General features: G+C 40.4%; 2 protein-coding genes across 3 annotated transcripts in view; one reads left to right on the top strand and one right to left on the bottom strand.

The window, feature by feature from the left end:
• Nucleotides 1–260, top strand: part of LOC134289543 (uncharacterized) — a 16,809-nt gene extending 16,549 nt beyond the window's left edge. Inside the window, exon 2 of the mRNA XM_062855499.1 lies at nucleotides 134–260. Within this exon, the coding sequence (XP_062711483.1) occupies nucleotides 134–144 (11 nt within the window). The 3' untranslated portion in view covers nucleotides 145–260. The remainder of the gene's footprint in view (nucleotides 1–133) is intronic.
• On the bottom strand, nucleotides 154–16,255 carry LOC109424550 (uncharacterized). Of its 2 annotated transcripts, none has more exons than XM_029858516.2 (4): nucleotides 16,058–16,255; nucleotides 694–838; nucleotides 415–551; nucleotides 154–346 (listed from the first exon to the last, which is right to left on the bottom strand). In XM_029858516.2, exons 1-4 carry the CDS (start codon nucleotides 16,066–16,068, stop codon nucleotides 154–156), a joined length of 486 nt encoding a protein of 161 aa, XP_029714376.2. In that variant the 5' UTR covers nucleotides 16,069–16,255. The 2 variants fall into 2 exon arrangements, with proteins under 2 accessions (XP_029714376.2, XP_029714375.2); XM_029858515.2 differs by lacking the exon at nucleotides 16,058–16,255 and adding an exon at nucleotides 14,111–14,607.
• Nucleotides 16,256–18,698: the final 2,443 nt, after the last annotated feature.

Genomic DNA, 18,698 nt, shown 5'->3' on the forward strand with positions numbered 1-18,698 from the left:
GTTAGCTACTGTAATTCATATACTTACCGATTTATAGGCACTGAATTTCTTGTCACATAAGCGGCTAAGCATTACGTAGCAAATCAACCAAGGAAATCTGGATACGATCCTAATTTACATGTATTTACAACAGCTACCGTCTAACGTGATACGCTACGTTCCCGTTCCGAAGATTTTCGCATGCAGGTCCAACAGCTTCATCATCGTTTTGGCCGAATAGATGCACAGCGGATAGTGAGGATAACAGTGCTCGAAGTCCGTCCCGTTGAACCGATTAAAGCTGAGACCCCGTTCGAAGGAATGGACAATCTTCTTCGGTACGTTTTCATTGTTTTCCACGCTGTATCTGAATTGTGAGATATGTTTGTAAGATTAATATTTTTTTCAGAGAATTTATATAGAAAATGCACGTACTGAATAAATTCATAGATTGCATTTGCAGCTTCGTTTTGCAGCTCAGCACCGGCGGCCAGTTGGCAGATAAGTGATAACGAGCATTTCAGTGGATCTCGTTTGAGCATACCATTCCAATCAATATGTTTTTCAAAGTTCTGAAATACGTTGAAATGCAATTATTACAGTAATTATGTAAATTGGATAATAAATATTGGAATAAGCTATCTCTGAAATTCTTACGTAAAACTCAAAGCACAATATTATTGCACAAGTTAATACGGCAATTAATCAACTTACATTTAATTCTGCCGTCCGATTAAAGCTGGATATGTCTCGTTTGCCCGATGCCATGAAGAGAGGTTTCGATAGTTTCATAAAATCTTGCGCCAGAAGATGCATCACATACAGCGACCCCAGGCCGACTATCATCAGGAGAAGTAACCTTTTCGCAGAAGAAAACATGATAAAAAAAACTTATAAATAAACAAGAGGTAACTAAATCTTTTGGTCTTTGTTCGGGGTGACATGGGTATAGGTAGGTAGAAGGCACCGCGCCGGTTGGCGGTTGTAGCAGCGAGTATTGATAGTATCATTGCGTTAAACCGAAAACCGGTACGCGTGTGGACCCTACGCGGAAGGTGCGACTCTGGTCCGAGGCGTGTATGCGCGCCGGTTTTGCGTGTGCGTATCACCCAGACAGAACTCTAGGGAAAAACCGAAGGAGAAAAATTGCCGGAGTTGGTCCGCAATGTAGTTTCGTGCGACAAGTTAATCTGTTGCATAATTCTTGTGAAAGTACATTTTTAGGTCAAGAAGCAATCCTTTCGTCTAATCTTAATCTGTGTTGGGCGCTGTTTTGAAATGAAATGATAAGTTTCGTTTTAGTGGTGATATAAACCAATCAAATATATTCATACTTTTTATAGTTTCATTTCATCCAGCGATTAGCAAATCGCTTAAATTTGCAAGTGGTACGATGATAGACTTTCTTGAAAAGATTGCTTATTCTCCATCTGTCGTCAAATATAGCGATTTTGCATTAATCTATGATTCTTGGGTTGTTGGATTTATAGTTAAGAACTGTCCTGCTCACATTTGTGTAATGATTAGTTGAAGCACAGTCGATATAAACGGCAAGTAAAATGCGTTTTTTACTGATTTATCATTCAAATAGCTGAATTAATGACACTATTTAATTTACAAAATAAAGCAAAGGTCATAAACTTCCATCATAAATCAACTTTTTTTTATGCATTATCATTTGTTGATTTTCGAATCTCTAAAAATTTTATAGTAGTACATTTTGAAACAATGGCTGAGAATCAAGTTTTACACTGCTTAGAATTAGGAAATTTACTTAAATTTAAATAGGCGAACTTACATATTTCCGGCCGTTTTGTTTTCTTTGTCATGATGGGTTTTGGAAAACTGTGGAAACCAAAATTGGCTTCAAATCTTTCCTAATAAAGCTGAATCAAGTTTCAGGCAATTTGGACGGCAAAAACCTTCATGGCGAAGAAAACAAACCTGTCGATAATACCCAAAGTCACCCTATCTTGCATTCTAGTTTTAATTATTTTGGCATATAACTTCTTCTCTTTGGCGTAACGTCGCAACTGGGACAAAGCCTGCTTCTCAGATGATTGTTTTTATTCTTCAGTCACCTAACCTAATTTACAGCTCTATTGTCCGTCCACAAGGGCACTACGTGAGCGATTCCAATTGGAAGCTGTACATACACTTTGTACAGCGCCTAAATGTATACTGTTCTAATTGTACTACATCAAACTGGTTTCCGTTGCGCTGCTTTCACTTTCTACCCTATCATGGTAGAATGATGATCACGAGGATGTTGATGTGCGGCTGTTGGTTGTTTCTGTTTCCAGTCCGATTGGGGGTCCATTATGGGTTGCCCTTCGCCGATGTCCAAGTATCCGGGTTCATTTGAGCCATGGGCTCAGAAGAGGATCAACCGAACAGGAATAAAAAAAAGTGAGTTGCGCACAAACCGTTAGAGAAAAGGTCATTCTATATTTATTTATTTATTTATTTCGTCAACCGACGTAGACTAGTACATTTACATATACATATTTTTTGTTTCTTAATGCTATAGTTTAGTCTAAGAAATACATAAAAAATATTAAAAAATTAAATTAGGATAGGTAGTGTATTTATAATGTTTTTGCTTAAAAAGTAAGTTTCATGCATATTAGTAAAAAAAAATTAAAACTTAAACGAAAATTTATTTACAAAAAAACTAGAGTGCAGAATTTTATAGAAAGTGAGTCGGAGGCAGAAATTACGGTGTTACCGAAGTGAGAAAGATCAGGTAATTTTGAGGATTGTAAGGGAATATGTGTGTGCTGTGTTCTAAGAATATGTTTTCTACAGTGGCCACAACCCGGTGGCATCCACCGTTGGGATAATTGGTGTGAGTTCGATGCATGACGAAGCCGTGGTGAATTATTAGTGGTCGCATACCCCGCACATAACGGAAGCGAGTGGATTGGTGCTTGGTACACGGCGAGGTTACCCCGGGTGTACCTATCGTCTCGTGGCTTCGGGCCACTATAGGTACGTCTGGAGCGCGTTCGCCATCGGAATGTAAGCTTGGCCCCCACCGTGAATCACATCCGCTACACGTGATTGTCCGTCGAGTGGGAGTGTCCATTAAAGGGAAAGAATCCCAACGCCAGCGTAACCGCCAGACTCACGTTCCGACGATCTGCCGATCGGAGTGTACCCACCGACTTCCCAGGGAACGGATACGACCCGCGGCGCGGCGAGCATTATCGTTGTGACCGTGCATGCTGCTCCACCACCCCTCATCGAAGGAGCAAGATAAACAACCACCCGTCTCCACCATCTCCACCCCGCACGGGCCGTAGCCGTGCATCAGTGTGCGTAATCAACGGCCGCCAGACGCACTGCACACGCCGGTCTCGTTCGGAAAGTGCTTCGTGATCGAGCTCGCACACAGGCAATCAGCATCGTCGGGATCTATCTATCCCCCCCATTCCCCCTGCATGGGGACCGTTCGAGGTCTGTAATCATCGTCCAACCGTAAGTACACGAACCCAGAAAACAACAACACACACGAAACGCAACGAGAATTAGTAGGGAAAACACAAAGTGTATTAGTAGGGGAAGAACGCAGATTAGGGGGTTAGAACGACTCACGGAAGACACACGAACAGGGTAGTGACGTCACAGCTAGGGAGTGAGAGACTATCGGTGAGGTTCGGTACCGTTGGCCAGCGTAAGCTCCGGGAGAACTGCCGATAGCCGCTCAGTAGCCAGCTAGCTCTAATAGGAGGAAGGTCAGGGCATTGTAGACGTTTTTTATGAGAAGAAAATACGATGAATTTTAATCGTTGAAATCGATCGACTTATTTTTACGTATCGTTTTACTCCTTCAATAAACTTTTCTCTCTGCTACTAGATCATCTTCTTAACCTTATATAATTCAGAGAATTACCTAAAATTGAATTGGAAGTGGAAAGTTTTTGGGAATATAGGACTTTGGATTTTGGGACTACGGAGTATTTGGTGGGTAGGAATTGGAGGTGGATCCTGTTGGTGGGCACTGACGTTGCTAGCTGGGCACTTTGAATCTGGAGCTCTTGGTAGACGACGTCGTCGTCTGGCGCTAAAACCAGGAATTTAAAAGACACGGACAACGTCTTCAGCTTTCGGCTGTACAGACTGTATTAAACTTAACACTAGACAACGGACAAACAGAGCATGCACCAGTGGAAACGGGGATGAAACTATTCTCACGAAAAGTTTCAACGCCCGAAGCGGGAATCGAACCCTCACCCCATAGCATGGTGCGATTATAAGCTTGGTGACCCTAACCGCACGGCTACGAGGCTCCACTAAGGACCCTTAGCAGGATCCTCCTTACATGTGTTCTAATAAAGGTGAAAAATCCACGAGTTCTAAAGATTTAATTGCTTTTAAAAAAAAAATATAATGCTTTTTTCGGCACACTATATTTTTTTAAACAAAATAATAATAATTATGTAATAAAGTATGATCTTTTTGAAAGGTATCATTCGATTTCAACAGGTTATATATATGCTCCTGGCATATATTTCAGAATCAAATTATTGAGAGACTTCTGACAAAATTTCTGAAACAAATTTTGAAATATTTATTCTGTTGAGGAAATAGATTGTGGATGAATATTTCCTTGAACACTATTTTAGAAAGCCTGGAGAAATTTTGTCGAAGAGTTTCTATGTAGCTTTTTTTTAATATTTTCGGAGAAATATTGAGGAAATGTATTGTTTTTTTTTTCTACCCAATAAATTATTATTAGTTTATTAAAGACACTTTACCACTAGAGTGGCATTCGTGTCGAAAATCCAATAAATGTTGACACCACAAATGTACGGTAACGATCGATTATCGAGTTTCTCTGGCCAGCCTAGCTGTTGAGAACTCGGCAATTCGTGAACGAGCCCGATAATAATATTTAGATGCAGCTTTTTGATAGCGTCCGAGAACATAACCCAAACTTTAGATATACCGTAAAATGGGGTATTATTGATCCGCGGAGTAACATTGATCGGCTTGACTCACCAGATGAAATGTCCAAATAAACATTTTTAATTGAATGAAATGTCCAAACTAACTATTTTAATTGGTTCAGTTTCTGCTCACAAATGTTATAAACAAAAAATTTAAACAAACTTAATAAACATATACCTAAACAGTTCACGATGAGCATCCCACACTATTGCCACCTTTCAGAACGTGCGCCATCAAGCAACCGAAATTGCACCGCGCTCGCGCTATACGACGGGCGAGGTTTTTTGATAGTGTTGTACTTTTTACAACAGCGCGCGTGCCTTGGCCTTGGGTTAAAGTCGGACTACGCCTCCCGTTATAGCTGACTTGCTGGTGCTCCGCCACCCGGCGACGCGAATTCGGGCTACAAGTTACCGCGAATTTGCGTTTTTTTCGTCACGACTCGATGTCGACGATACCAGGGTATCAGGCGGTCAAGAAGCATTTTCTCTTATGTCAAGCAACCGTGCGCCTCCACTGTTTTTTCAAATAAACTTGAAGTAGTGCTTAACTGTGCGTCTCCACTGCCATAGAACTGGTAGACCGTCAAGAGATCACAATGTAAAAGTGACGAACCTGTTAGTGAAAAACTGTGAAAGTTTTCGAAATAAAAGCCCAGTTTGGAGTTCAAGAGGAATCGCTCAAGAAACTTCTTGAACGATTCCTGGCAGAAACTTTATACGACGACTGCCATTTGAACAATGGTCCACTGCACGAATTTATTCTGGCCTGCTTACTCTCACGCGAAATTTGACGTTTGAGAGGTGTCGGCACCGCTCAAACGTCAAATTTCGCGTGAGAGTAAGCTGGCCAGCATAAATTCGTGCAGTGGACCATCGTTTCTTCGCAACTGCGTACTGCGATCGAAGAAAAAACAACGGTTTCTTGAGCGATTCAGCCAAGGAATTCTAGTTTTTGCTATAACTCAGTTAATTTTCGACCGATTCTCATGAAATTTTGTACACGGTTAGTACTAATCGTGCCTAATGTGTACAAAATTTCATGAGAATTGATTGAAAATTGAATGAGTTACAGCAAAAACCAGAAACGTGCAAAAAAAGAATCGGGTTTAGCATCTTTATCCAATTTTCCCTCCCTCCGCACTTGGGGTAGGCAACAGGTGACTGTTGCCACTTGAAGCGGCATTCAAAAGCGTGTATGGAGTCGATCTGTTCTGGATTTGTTTTGATGTCCAATGGCCTCCTTCAGTGTAGATGACCCGGGTGGGTCAAATGGCAGGAGCTTTCTTGCTTACCTTGATCCTAGGAATGACCCACCTAGGAATGAATCACCTTCCTTACTACTAACAGGAATGGATGGAAGCTGCATTGAAGATCTTATTGGGCCTATCGAGTCAGCCAAAAGTGAAGCGCAATGTAGCCGCCAAAGCCAAAGTTACGCAGGCAGAAAAACTTCTTAAGATGACCGAACTATATGACGGTACCGAAATTGAAGTGAGGCTCAACCCAACACTGAACATGAGTCGCTGAGTTATTTTCAGTTATGACTTGATGCGGAAAGATGAGGATGTCATTGTCAAGGAACTACAACCATAAGGCGTTATTGCGGCACGAATAATTCTCAAGAGCAACAAGGAATCCACCACTGCTATTATCCCCAAGTTCAATCGGCAAATCTGTCCTAAATTGTCAATTTGGGTTATTTCTTGTAGCTATAAAACCATACTACACAGATCCCCTCCCATGTTTCCAATGTTTCTTGTACGGACATTCTCGAACAAAATGTTTAAACACCAAGCTGTGCCGTGCCCCAATTGTTCCAATTAACACGAAGAAATGGGGCATCCATTTAGTACGTCACGCAAAATTTGGGAATTTTAGACCCCCCTCTCCCCTTTGTACGGGTTTTTCGAATATATAATACATTGCTTGTCACACTTTCCGAAACACCCCCCCCCCTCCCCGCAATTACCGTGACGTACTTTATGGATGCCCCCAATGGAAACCATACGAAGATCGATCATTCTGCCGAAACCTTAAACGACCATATCGACCTACCAGCCGCCAGTGTGAAATATGGCAAAACCGAAGTAGATGTAGTTCAAACAAAAATTGATTACAATCTGTCATATGGCGAAGCTCGCGAGAGTCGAAGCCGGAAACGGAAGTTATGCTGCGGTAGCCGTTCAACCACGACTCGATCATGCTAGACTAAACGCGCTGCCGACCTAAATGCAGGAAAAACAAGAACAAATCGCAAAGCTGGAAGAAACATCTAGGTTACTTAAGGACTACAACTATTGATATACGGATGAATCGTGAGCAAACAGATATTAGTCGGATACGGAATTATAGGACTCAACTCGACCAAGCTCGGGGCGAGCCTCCCAGAACAATGCTCAGTATTTTCAGCAGAAGGGGCGGCTCTCGCTATAGCTGCGAGGGAATCGATTGGAAGGTACGTAATTTTCACAGATTCTGCCAGCTGTCTACAAGCACTTGAAGGAGGAAATTCGACGCACTCGTTCATCCAAGCAATTGAGAGGGAAGCCAAGTAGGGAAGCGCTAAGAAAGGACTTATGTTTTTCTCGCTGAGACCGGCCCACTATTTACACCTTGTCTTTAAAAATGTTTAAGGTGCCGATTTTCTGAAAGCCCTCGCTAAAAAAGTAAGGAAAATGCATTTGGTTACTCAAATTGATGGATCCCCCGTTAGTTAGAGCCACAACAATTTTTGCAGACTCTGCCACTTCAGCGCACTGGGCCCGGTGCCGGTCGTTTACATAAATGCAGCGTTATTTCGCAGTATTTACGAACACGAATTAAATTCTGAACCCACTAACGGAAAGCTGAAAGTTTAAGCTTTTCAAAAAACCAAAAAAAATATAAAAGCAATGCCCGCATCATTGAGAAACAGTCAAAAACGGAAACGAACCTCCGATTTGGCCAAATTTTGCGACACGCGCCTTTGTGTATACATGCAGGCGTAAACTCGGATGCTGTTGCATGTCGTTGCCGGTGCGCATGGAAATGTATGGAGAAAACGTGGCTTAATTTACAAAACTGCATATAACTTTTGATAGGAAAAAAAGACATCTTTTATTTTTTGATATGTTATGTATAAATGCCTCAGCTTTAAATTGATGCAAAAATTTTGAAAATCGGTGATTGCCCTCATAATGAAAAAAAAAATTTTGGTATAAAAATCCAAGATGGCGCCCAAAATCAATATGGCCGACCCAACTTTTTATTTATGTAAATAGTAGCTCTATCTTTCCTCTTTTCAACAACAATTCGTTTTGACGTGGTTTTTGGAGAAACTTTCGAGTTATAACGGTTTAAATGAGCCACCTTTTGATCAAAATCGAGGGGTCTGCAAAAATTATAGTGGCTTTAATTAACGGGGGGTCCATCAATTTGAGTAACCAAATGAATTTTCCATACTTTTTAGCGAGGGCTTTCAGAAAATCGGCACCTTAAACATTTTTGAAGACAAGGTGTAAATCAGCGAGAATTCCTCCTCTCTAAACAAGGGAACGTCCATAAATTACGTCACGCAAAAATTGCCCATTTTCAACCCCCCCTCCCCCCTATGTCACACTTTTTGTATGAGACCTCTAATAATTTTGTATGGATCGTCACACTTTGCTGAACCCCCCCTCCCCCCTAAAAGCGTGACGTAATTTATGGACGTTCCCCAAAAAAAAACGAACATTCGTACATATTCCGTTTTTTTCTCAACTGTGTTTTGCATCCCAATTAAATACATATTCGAAAAATCATTCGTGGCTTGCATACCAGATCTGAAATCACTGTATCAACTCAGTAAAACATCTCAGAGTTGAATTTCATAATCGACACTTTTACGAAATCGCTTGTTTTCTATATAAATTTTTATATTTATTTTTTTTTTGCATATTTAATATACAATTTATTGAAAGTATTGGAGGGTTTTGAACTGAAAATAGATCAAAAATGTTATACACACTCAATCTTGGTTTCCCTGTTCGGTAATTTATTTTACGGTTTTTGATCCGCAAAATACAAAAAGTACTGAGTCTTCAGCTTGTTATAACTTGTAAGGATTTGAAAAGCATGTTCGGAATTAAGCAAGTAAGGGTGGATAACTGCTAATGAGAAAGATTGCAAGTGGTAGTCGAAATATGCGTATCTATCGAAGGATAAGCATAACAGGGCGGAATTAAATCCTACAAAACGGATTACACTCATTCGAAGAGGGTATTCTGCTTAGTGGGTTCGAATAGTCGGTACAAGATCAAAGTGAGGATGTTTTGAAAACAAACATATATCGTTCACTGAGATGATGAATGTTATCCCAAATCAACAAAATAAAAACTAGACTTGAAAGCCTATTTGAACGTGTTTTAAAGTTTCGCTTTTACGATAGCTTTACGTATACTACTGTCTGTTTTGCCAAAGGGCTAAAAGTGATTATTTTGTATGATATTGTATTCGAGAGGCCCCTGTGGAACCTGTTCCAGGTGTCACAGAACGGCCACATCAGTTGATACATACTGCAGTCATTTTTTTCTGTCCCATTCTCTCGAAATCATGAAGATTGATACGTCGTACGGCATGTTTTGGTTGCAAATCAGAAATGTCCCCGATGACGCCCCCGTGGAACCTATGCTAAATGTTCCGTTTTGGCCATATTAGTTCATACAGACTTCAGTCTGTACAAATTCATTCATTCATTAGGTTGAAAACCAGAAGTGTCCCCAATGAGGCCCCTCGGAACCTGTCACGGGGATCCGGATGGGCCAACTTATTCAAATCTGGTTATCGCAGCTGTGTTTCACTGTTCGCTGTAAAAAACACTGAAAATTGATGGTTCAAACATAATAATACCGTCGTTGGGGGTGAGAATGGGTCAAAAAAGGATACTTACTCAAAGATTGTTTGTTAAATAGCAAATGCAATTGAAGTCGGAATAACTTTTTATTTGGTATGTATACTCTTCTAAGTGGTATTGATAGTTTAGCAAAAAAGTATCACTTTATATGAATTACTTACTAAACTACAAATGATTGAAAATTGACCCAATCTCACCCCTTAGAGGGGGTGAGAATGGGTCAAAGTATTCGAAATCGCCTATCTATGAATATAAGTTAATTTTATTGATCATATCTAGTAACCTTACTTAAAAAACAATATAACCATGACTAAAAAAAACTTTTGTAATTTTAAAAGATGATTAATCCTCCTAAAAGGGCTAAAACAATCGAAAAAAATGTTGAAATTGGATAACATAACGTTTGTATGCTGTATCGCCATTTTTAGCCACCATAGTCATCCTCATTTAAAGTTTCAACCTCCATGAGAGGAGGGGGATTACAATGAGAGAGGGACGCATTGAAAGACTGCATGAGAAATGTTTAACCAAACCAAAATTCGACGTTCATTCACTTTCCGACATTGTACTATGTTACCGGTTTTATAGCCCCTGTATTTCCTAAATCCCACTACTGTCTGGTAGTTTCAGGATATTTCCTTAAAATTTCAAAAATGAGTGGAGAAGAAGAACGTTTTTATGTCTATTTTGTGAGATTACGATATTGCAGTACACTAAACGTTAGATGATGATTAGAGGAGCTGTCCATGTTTATTGTTATAAATGATTTTAGGCACTAAACGTATGAACACACTCGCTTGACACTTCGACATATTTTCGAAAAAAAGCGTACTTTTATGAAGATACGGTAAACATGGCACCACTTTTACATCAAATGGGGACTGGATAACAAGTTCAATTTTTAGTTAAGGTTATGTGCACACGATAACTTGCTTGACCCAATCTCACCCCCATTTTTAATATTTAGATATAGGGTCAAAAATATTGAATTTTTATATAAAAAGTTCATTGACAGCCCACTTTTTTCGTTGCATCAACCAGGTAATACCTACAGCTAACTACTTATAAGAAAATTTATGGTTAGGTGCTTGTGTGAAACATTGTGAAGGAGAAATTTTTTCAGAGTGATTTACTAGTAGTTTCATCATATAAGTTTAGCTACAATTTGAACAAAAAAACGATTATTGCTAAACATCTTTTTCTGCATCATGATGTGTAAAAACATCTCCTCTTTAAAATAATAAAAAGTTTTCAATATAAATTAGCCATAGTTGATGAGCTATTTCAAATTTTATGTTTCTCCGTTTTGACCCAATCTCACCCCCCAGACCCATTGTCACCCCCATCGACGGTACACGAAATAATCACTTTTAGCCATTTTGGCAACCCCCCTGACCCCAGCACAATCCGGAATATCCCCGGAATGGTTCCGGGTATTGCATGGCCACTTGAGTATAATAAACTAGCACCAATTTATGATCGACTGATGGTGGCTTCAAAAAAATCGGATGGAAATTGACAAAATGCCAGCATTTTGAAAATCAGTTGTCGGGGGTCGGGTACGTGAAGGTTAAGTTCGTGTCTTTGACAATAAGTGCGGAAATTAGCTTAAATTTGATTTAAGGACAGACTTGTTAGAATCCCAACATGGCCGCCACAATGGCCGACTTTGGCACCTACTCACGATTTCGAGGGCACAAATCTCTTCGTAAACAAAACCAGCGCACCTGATCTTCTTATTTTAGACTTATTACACGTGAGCAAGAACAGAATAATAGAATACTTTGTTGTGTAAAGCTTGCTTCTTGAGATTTGTGCGTTTGAAGTTTTGATGCACTGTTAAAGCGGGATGTTAAGAAGTTTGTCCTTAAGGAAACCGTGCATATTTTTTAGCATTTTAATATTTCCCCGGCTTACGGTACCTACTTTCGAGCATGTTAACCCTATTTTACCCATTTTTTGAATTTTTAACTAAATCTAGCAACAGGCATATCTACAAACAATGATCGATTTCTTTTCATCTATTTTCTCTTCGGATTATTCCGGGAGCAGTATTCGGATGGTTTCTCGATGTATTCCTGTCGAACTAGTCGTGTTCGTGATTAGCATCCAGCACAATGAAAACATTTTAACTCGATTTACCGGCCAAAGAGAGAGAAATCGATCATTTCAGATACGCTCGTAACTAAACGCGAGAAATATAATTTTTCGTCATCTAAAATCATTTAAAATATGTTTTCGAAGGATATCTTTTTAGTTCGCAGTTTTTGTGAATTTTCCTGTATTTGTTTGGAAACGATAACATCTTAACATACTTAACAATTTATTGAGCACCCTTTATTGGTCCTATTGTATTGTGGAAAATACTATTGCAAAATGAATGATTTTTTTCTCATCATTTTTAGTGTTGAAGTTGTCACAATGCAAAGTCATCCTTTGCCTGATTAGAGATTTTTGACATATAAGAAAAAAAATCAATGAATGCATCCATCTAACTTAAACTCTGGAATCTTTGTCTTCACTTAAGAACACTTCATTGCCCTTCTTACCAAAGTACAAATAACCCATCAACTCTGAATGGTTGTTTAATCTTCGTCTTCAGTGTCAGACACTGAAGACGACCTTACAGTTGAGGTCGAAATACGTATCTGTCAAAGGATGCAAATTATTAGTGGAATTCAAAGGAACAGTACTTAACGCGATTTTCTTTTTACTTACAGATATTCCCCTAACAAGCCCAGGTTAATCATCATCATGTTTAATCTTTATTCATTTGAATTTTTACGTAACCTAGTTTTTCACTAGTCTTGAATGCGTTGAACCTTCAATTACATTGCTTAATTGTAACATACCCAACAAACATTTTTTGCTGTACAAGAGGAACAAACCATTCTTAAGCTAACTTTAGCTTAAGAAACTGTTATTGGGTAACTCTCGCTGAGACCGTCTCACTATTTACACCATGTCTTCAAAAATGTTTAAGGTAGCGATTTTCTGATAGTCCTCCCCAAAAAAGTAAGGAAAGTGCATTTGGTTAATCAAATCGATGGACCCCCCGTTAGTTAGAGCCACAAGCATTTTGGCGGACCCCTCGATTTTGGTCAATTGTTGGCTCATTTAAACTGTTATAACTCGAAAGTTTCGCCAGAAACCACTTTAAAACTAAATGTTGTTAAAAAGAGAAAAGATAGTGGTACTCTTTGCAGTTATAAAAAGTTTGGTCGGCCATATTGATTTCGGCCGCCATCTTGAATTTATACACCAAAACATTTTTTTCACTATGTTGGCAACCACCGATTTTCAAATTTCTTGCGTCAATCGAAAGCTGGGACATTTTTACACAACATACCAAAAAATTAGAGATGTATATCTTTCCTATCAAAAGTTATCTGCACTTTTGTAAATCATTGCACTTTTTCTCCATACATTTCCATCCGCACCGGCAACGATACGCAACAGCATCAAAGTTGGCGCCTGCTTGTATACACAAAGACACCTGCATCAAAATAAGGGCAAATCGGAGGTTCGTTTTCATTTTTAACTGTTTCTCAACGATGCGGGCATTGCTTTTCAAACTTTTTTAGTGTTTTAAAAAGCTGAAACTTTCAACTTTTCATTAGTGGATTCAGATTTTAAATAAATATTCGTAAAGACTGTGAAATAACGCTGTATTTATGTAAACAATCGGCACCTGGCCGAGTGCGCATAAATGGCATGATTCACAAAAGTGCAGATAACTTTTCATAGGAAAGAGATACATCTCTAATTTTTTGGTATGTTGTGTAAAAATGTCCCAGCTTTCGATTGATGCAAGAAATTTGAAAATCGGTGGTTGCCAACATAGTGAAAAAAATGTTTTGGTATATAAATTCAAGATGGCGGCCGAAATCAATATGGACGACCAAACTTTTCATAGCTGCAAAGAGTACCTCTATCCTTTCTCTTTTCAACAACATTTAGTTTTCAAGTGGTTTCTGGCGAAACTTTTGAGTTATAACGGTTTAAATGAGCCAACAATTGACCAAATTTGAGGGGTCCGTCAAAATGCTTGTGGCTCTAACTAACGAGGGGTCCACCAATTTTGTTAACCAAATGCATTTTCCTTACTTTTTTGGGGAGGACTTTCAGAAAATCGGCACCTCAAAATGTTTTGAAGTCTTGGTGTAAATAGTGGGACGGTCTCAGCGAGAGTTACCCATTCAGCTAGTTCTATTACTTGGGGATATTCTTGATCAGTGATTGACATTAAACCTTTAGGTTTTAGTTTTGTCTCGCAATGCAACAGTATGCATATTTAACGACATACCTCAGTCCCATTTTCCCTACTAGAGCTGGAGTTATCATATGAACCACGAAATTAGAACTTCAATAAAATGTGATCTTCTGTCAGATTTTTCTCGATCTGCAGGACCTCTTCTAAGCACTAAAACACTGTTTTCGTTCTTGACACACTTATCGAGGGGTGGCATAAGCCCAACTGATCCTTATTACTTCACTCGCGGCCATCATCGTGACTACAGGCAGGTTACACGGTTCGCGTCACTATACGTAATGAAAGTGAAAGAAGAAAAACATTTCCACCTTATCTGCGGCGGCTGCACAGTAATAGTTGGTTAGTTAGTTGGTTTGCCGCCTGCGCCGCTAACTTTGGCACACATGCTTGAACCCGTTTAACTCGCTATTTACTCTCGGCCCCGGTGGGGCACGGTAACGAAACGATCTCTGTTTATGTTCTCGTGCGCACGCGGAGTCTTACCATCGTCCGTCGTCACATGTGGAGAGATATGGGGTCAGATGTGTTTTCTAATGGAAAGCTGAAGTTGAACTTTGAATCACTACCTTAGTAAAATTTAGACTTGTATAGACTAGTAGAAGTTACCCAAGCAACACACATGTTACATAAAAGTTACGACAGCGTAAGTTTTGGTTGTATAGAAGTTTATTTTACGTTATTTCAACACAATGTTGGAATTACGTAAAATAAACTGCTATACAACCAAAACTTGCGCTGTCGTAACTCTATTATAACATATGTGTTGCTTGGGTATTGGACTTTTATAAAACAAAAAATATTTGTTTTAATTTTTCAGCAAGACCATGCTGATAGGGGCGGCAAGTTCGATTCTCAAATCCAGCATCTCGAAGGTTACCGAAGGCGAAAGGAAACAGTGAGCTGGGCATGTTACAAGGATAGCTGCATAGCAACCCTGAAAAGTTGGTGTTCGCAAGATATCCGGTGCAATCCGGAAATGGTATAAGATGCGGTATAATGCAACGGAGAGATTTGACGAGTGTAGAACGATCCCGAGGATGGAGAGGAGTAGCAGCGAACCGAAATGTGTGGCGTAGAATTGTGGGCTCAGTCATATCCATGTAGAGATGTTGAACTAAATAATTAAATGCCATTTTAACCAACGGTTCACTTCATCCCGATTTCCCTCATTGGCGGGAATTGACCGACACTAACGGCGGTGCACCATTCGAATGTTCCAATCATTATTGCTAGTTGCATGCAAGTTGGAGGCTCGGACGTCAGTGATCAGCCGTAACTAAATGCTTAAATAATCCGTTCAGTAGGTAAGTATGCTCACGACACGATGCACCCGCTGTTGCTGCATTGCGACGACAGATTCGAGCGGGTTTCGTCGGAGCACCACCCTCAAGAAATGCCATAAGGAAGATGCAAGATGTTTATCGAAATTTTGTGAGGTAGTCAGCCGTTGGCTCAGGCGCGTAAAAGCAAATGTTCGCCGTTAGGCTTTTCAATTCAAGGATTGAAAAAAAAAAGGAATAAATGATATTATTGAATGCTTTTTAGTAACGAAGAGTGGAAATATCTGTTGAATTACGTGATACACCTAAGTTATTTTGAAGTCAATGTTTCTGTAAATATTTTTAGAAATTTCATACTAGTCATTACCCAAAAATGGGAGCCAGAGACGCCCCTTACCTCAAATGATTCCTGTGCATGACCGCGCTGCATTAGGATGATATAATCATATGCAAATGCATGTAACAACTTTTATCAAGTTTCGTATTTATTTTACAAGTATTTTGAATGGACCATATGTATGCAGTCGGCTCATCACTGCACTGCAGAGAGCATACGGGTTCGTCACTTTTCGCTTCTGCAAGTCACTGAACTGCCGTCGGGAATCGTGTTGACTTGCTTGCCTAGTTCTGGTCTGGTTGATTGTGAAGCAACAGCTATCGCTGCAAAAAGGCAGAGTGCAAATCGAAGGTGATTGATTACCTGCCGGCCATTATCAACGTACGTCCAGCGAACTGCAGTGTTTCAATTGCACACCAACTTTTTACTCTATCAATTCTACTTTTCACTAAGTGACAGATTCTATTATTTTTCTTTCTGTTCCACAAGTAAATTATAGTAATCAACGCTCAAGGAAAGCAACACTTATTTTCTCCTATTTCTTCAATGGAAGTCTGAAACCTACTGGTCGAACGGCGCAGATGCAACGAGAGTAAAAGAAATGCGCAAGAGATCTCGGTGCGGTCTATAGGAGGCACCTACCGACAACATCCCAAACGGGTATCACAGTTTTGGAATTCGATTTGGCTTTTACTTAGAGTAAACAACAAGCACATCGAGCCTCATAGCGAGTAAGCATGTCACAGAGATTCGAATATGTCATCATAATCGGCGAAATCCAACGACTGCGCCGGCGGTGCGGTGGCGGCGGCAAGTAGGCAACCATGTAGCCGGTCTTCACGAGGTTGCGGCTCTTTTTTCGAATACTGGTTTATGATAGAGTGACAATAAAAGTAAAAATTATTATTTTGGCTGGCGTCGAAACTGGGTCAACGTTCACGTACGGTGATTGATTTAGTTAATAAAACCTTAATGTCATCATGGTTTATTTTGCCTTGAAGTATATCTTCTTCTTTAATGGCATTGCAAGATTGAAAGATTCTAAGATGAAAATATATTCAATCCGGGAGCGGTCGCGTCGTGTAATGACCCAAGTAACCACAATGCTGAAGCCTTATTACATGCAGATATACGGTATATTTAGTGCAATCATTACTTTACATGCAAACTTAAGGTTGATTTAAAGTGGAAGTGGGCAATTATAGAATCAAATTAAGATTATACTGGTATAATCTTGAAGCAGTCGTATAATTGCCCATTTCCACTTTAAATCAACTTTAAGTTTGCATGTAAAGTAATGATTGCTCTAAACGGGACATGCCACAAAAGTTCAGCCTATTGGACGCAGTGGCTTAATTTCCCCAACAGGGGAGGAAAAAAAATGATTGCTCTAAGTACACCGTATATCTGCATGTAATAAGGCTTCAGCACCGTGGTTACTTGGGGAGTACACGCACCATGAAAATACACGCTTGTGGTACACAGCGTGAGCGCAGCGTCACTGCAGGTAGTCAAAGACGCGACTGCTCGAGGGTTAAGATATGTTAGTCAGCATGAAGTATATTTAAGATAAAATTATGTAACATTATGAAGTCGAGGAGCGCAGTGGGGTGGACCAGGTAGAACATGAGTATTGTTTGTGACCAAGGATGGTGAGCGGCAGTCGATAAGGAGAGCGTCCCACTCAAGTCCTCACAAGTTCCTACTTCATGCTTCCGCGGGTCAAGCGATGACAAAGACCAGCAGCTAAGAGCTGTGTGATTACCTGGTAGTGCAGACTGGGCATTGTTTTCCTTCTGACTTCTAGGTTTAGATTGAGGAGGTACGTCCCAAGCGTCTGTTCTCCAAGGAGGTGTGGCTAAAACAGCCTTTGTTCTGGCATCCAGCGGCTGAGTAAGAAATGCTGCATTACGCTCAGCTAGATCCAAAATGGTAGCCCCAGTTTTGGTTGGGATGGTAAACAGAACTGGCACGATGGCCCTCTGGCGAGACAGGAGTGTTGGCGTAGACCCAATAAGCCACCCGTAAAAATCCACATTGCTAATAATATAGGAGAAAAAAACGACTCGATACAATCGGCAAAGACCCGTGCGACGAAAAAAGGACTACGATTGGAAACTTGGAACATGGAATTGTAAGTCTCTTGGTTTCGCAGGATGTGACATCAGGATAATCTACGACGAATTACATCCCCGCAACTTCGGCATCATGGCGTTGCAGGAACTCTTTTGGACTGGACAGAAAAGAATGGAAAAGTGGAAATTGGGGGGCTACCTTCTCCCAAAGCCACGGCCAGCGATGCGTAAACTGTGCAGACTTTCGTGGTATAATAGTCCGAAGCACTTTCTTCCTCCGCAAAGATATCCATATAGCCACCTGGAGATCACCCGACCATCAAACAGAAAACCAAATCGACCACGTTCTAATCGACGATAAATTCTTCTCGGATATAACCAATGTCCGCACATACCGCAGTACGAATATAGATTCGGATCACTACCTAGTCTAACAAACGTCGAGGTCGAGGTCGAACGCTACGGCTCAACATCGAGCAGCTGCGTAACGTAGACGTAACTCAAGACTACGCGCAGCACTTAGCAGTGACCCTACCAACGGAAGAGCAGCTTGGCGCAGCTACACTTGAAGGCGGACATCCGATCCACCATAGGTAGTACCTCGGCTGCATCACTAGGCTTCGCGACTCCGAATCACAGAAACGACTTGTACGACGGCGAATGTGAACAGTTGAAAAAAAAAAAACGAGAAGAATGCAGCATGGTTGAGAATGTTGCAACACCGTACGAGGGTAAATAAGTCATGTTATAGACAAGCGTGGAACAGGCAGAACTCAGACTTCCGGAGGAAGAAGCGCCAGCAGAAAGAACGAGATCGCGAAGCGATGGAAAGCTGTACCGCGCTAAGGACACACGGACGTTCTACGAGAAGCTTTGTACCACTGCTTCGTGAGGTGGTCGAGAGGTGACGGCAGCATTATGATGAGCAC

This window comes from Aedes albopictus, chromosome 3 (genome assembly GCF_035046485.1).
Source record: "Aedes albopictus strain Foshan chromosome 3, AalbF5, whole genome shotgun sequence".
NCBI lineage: Eukaryota > Metazoa > Arthropoda > Insecta > Diptera > Culicidae > Aedes > Aedes albopictus.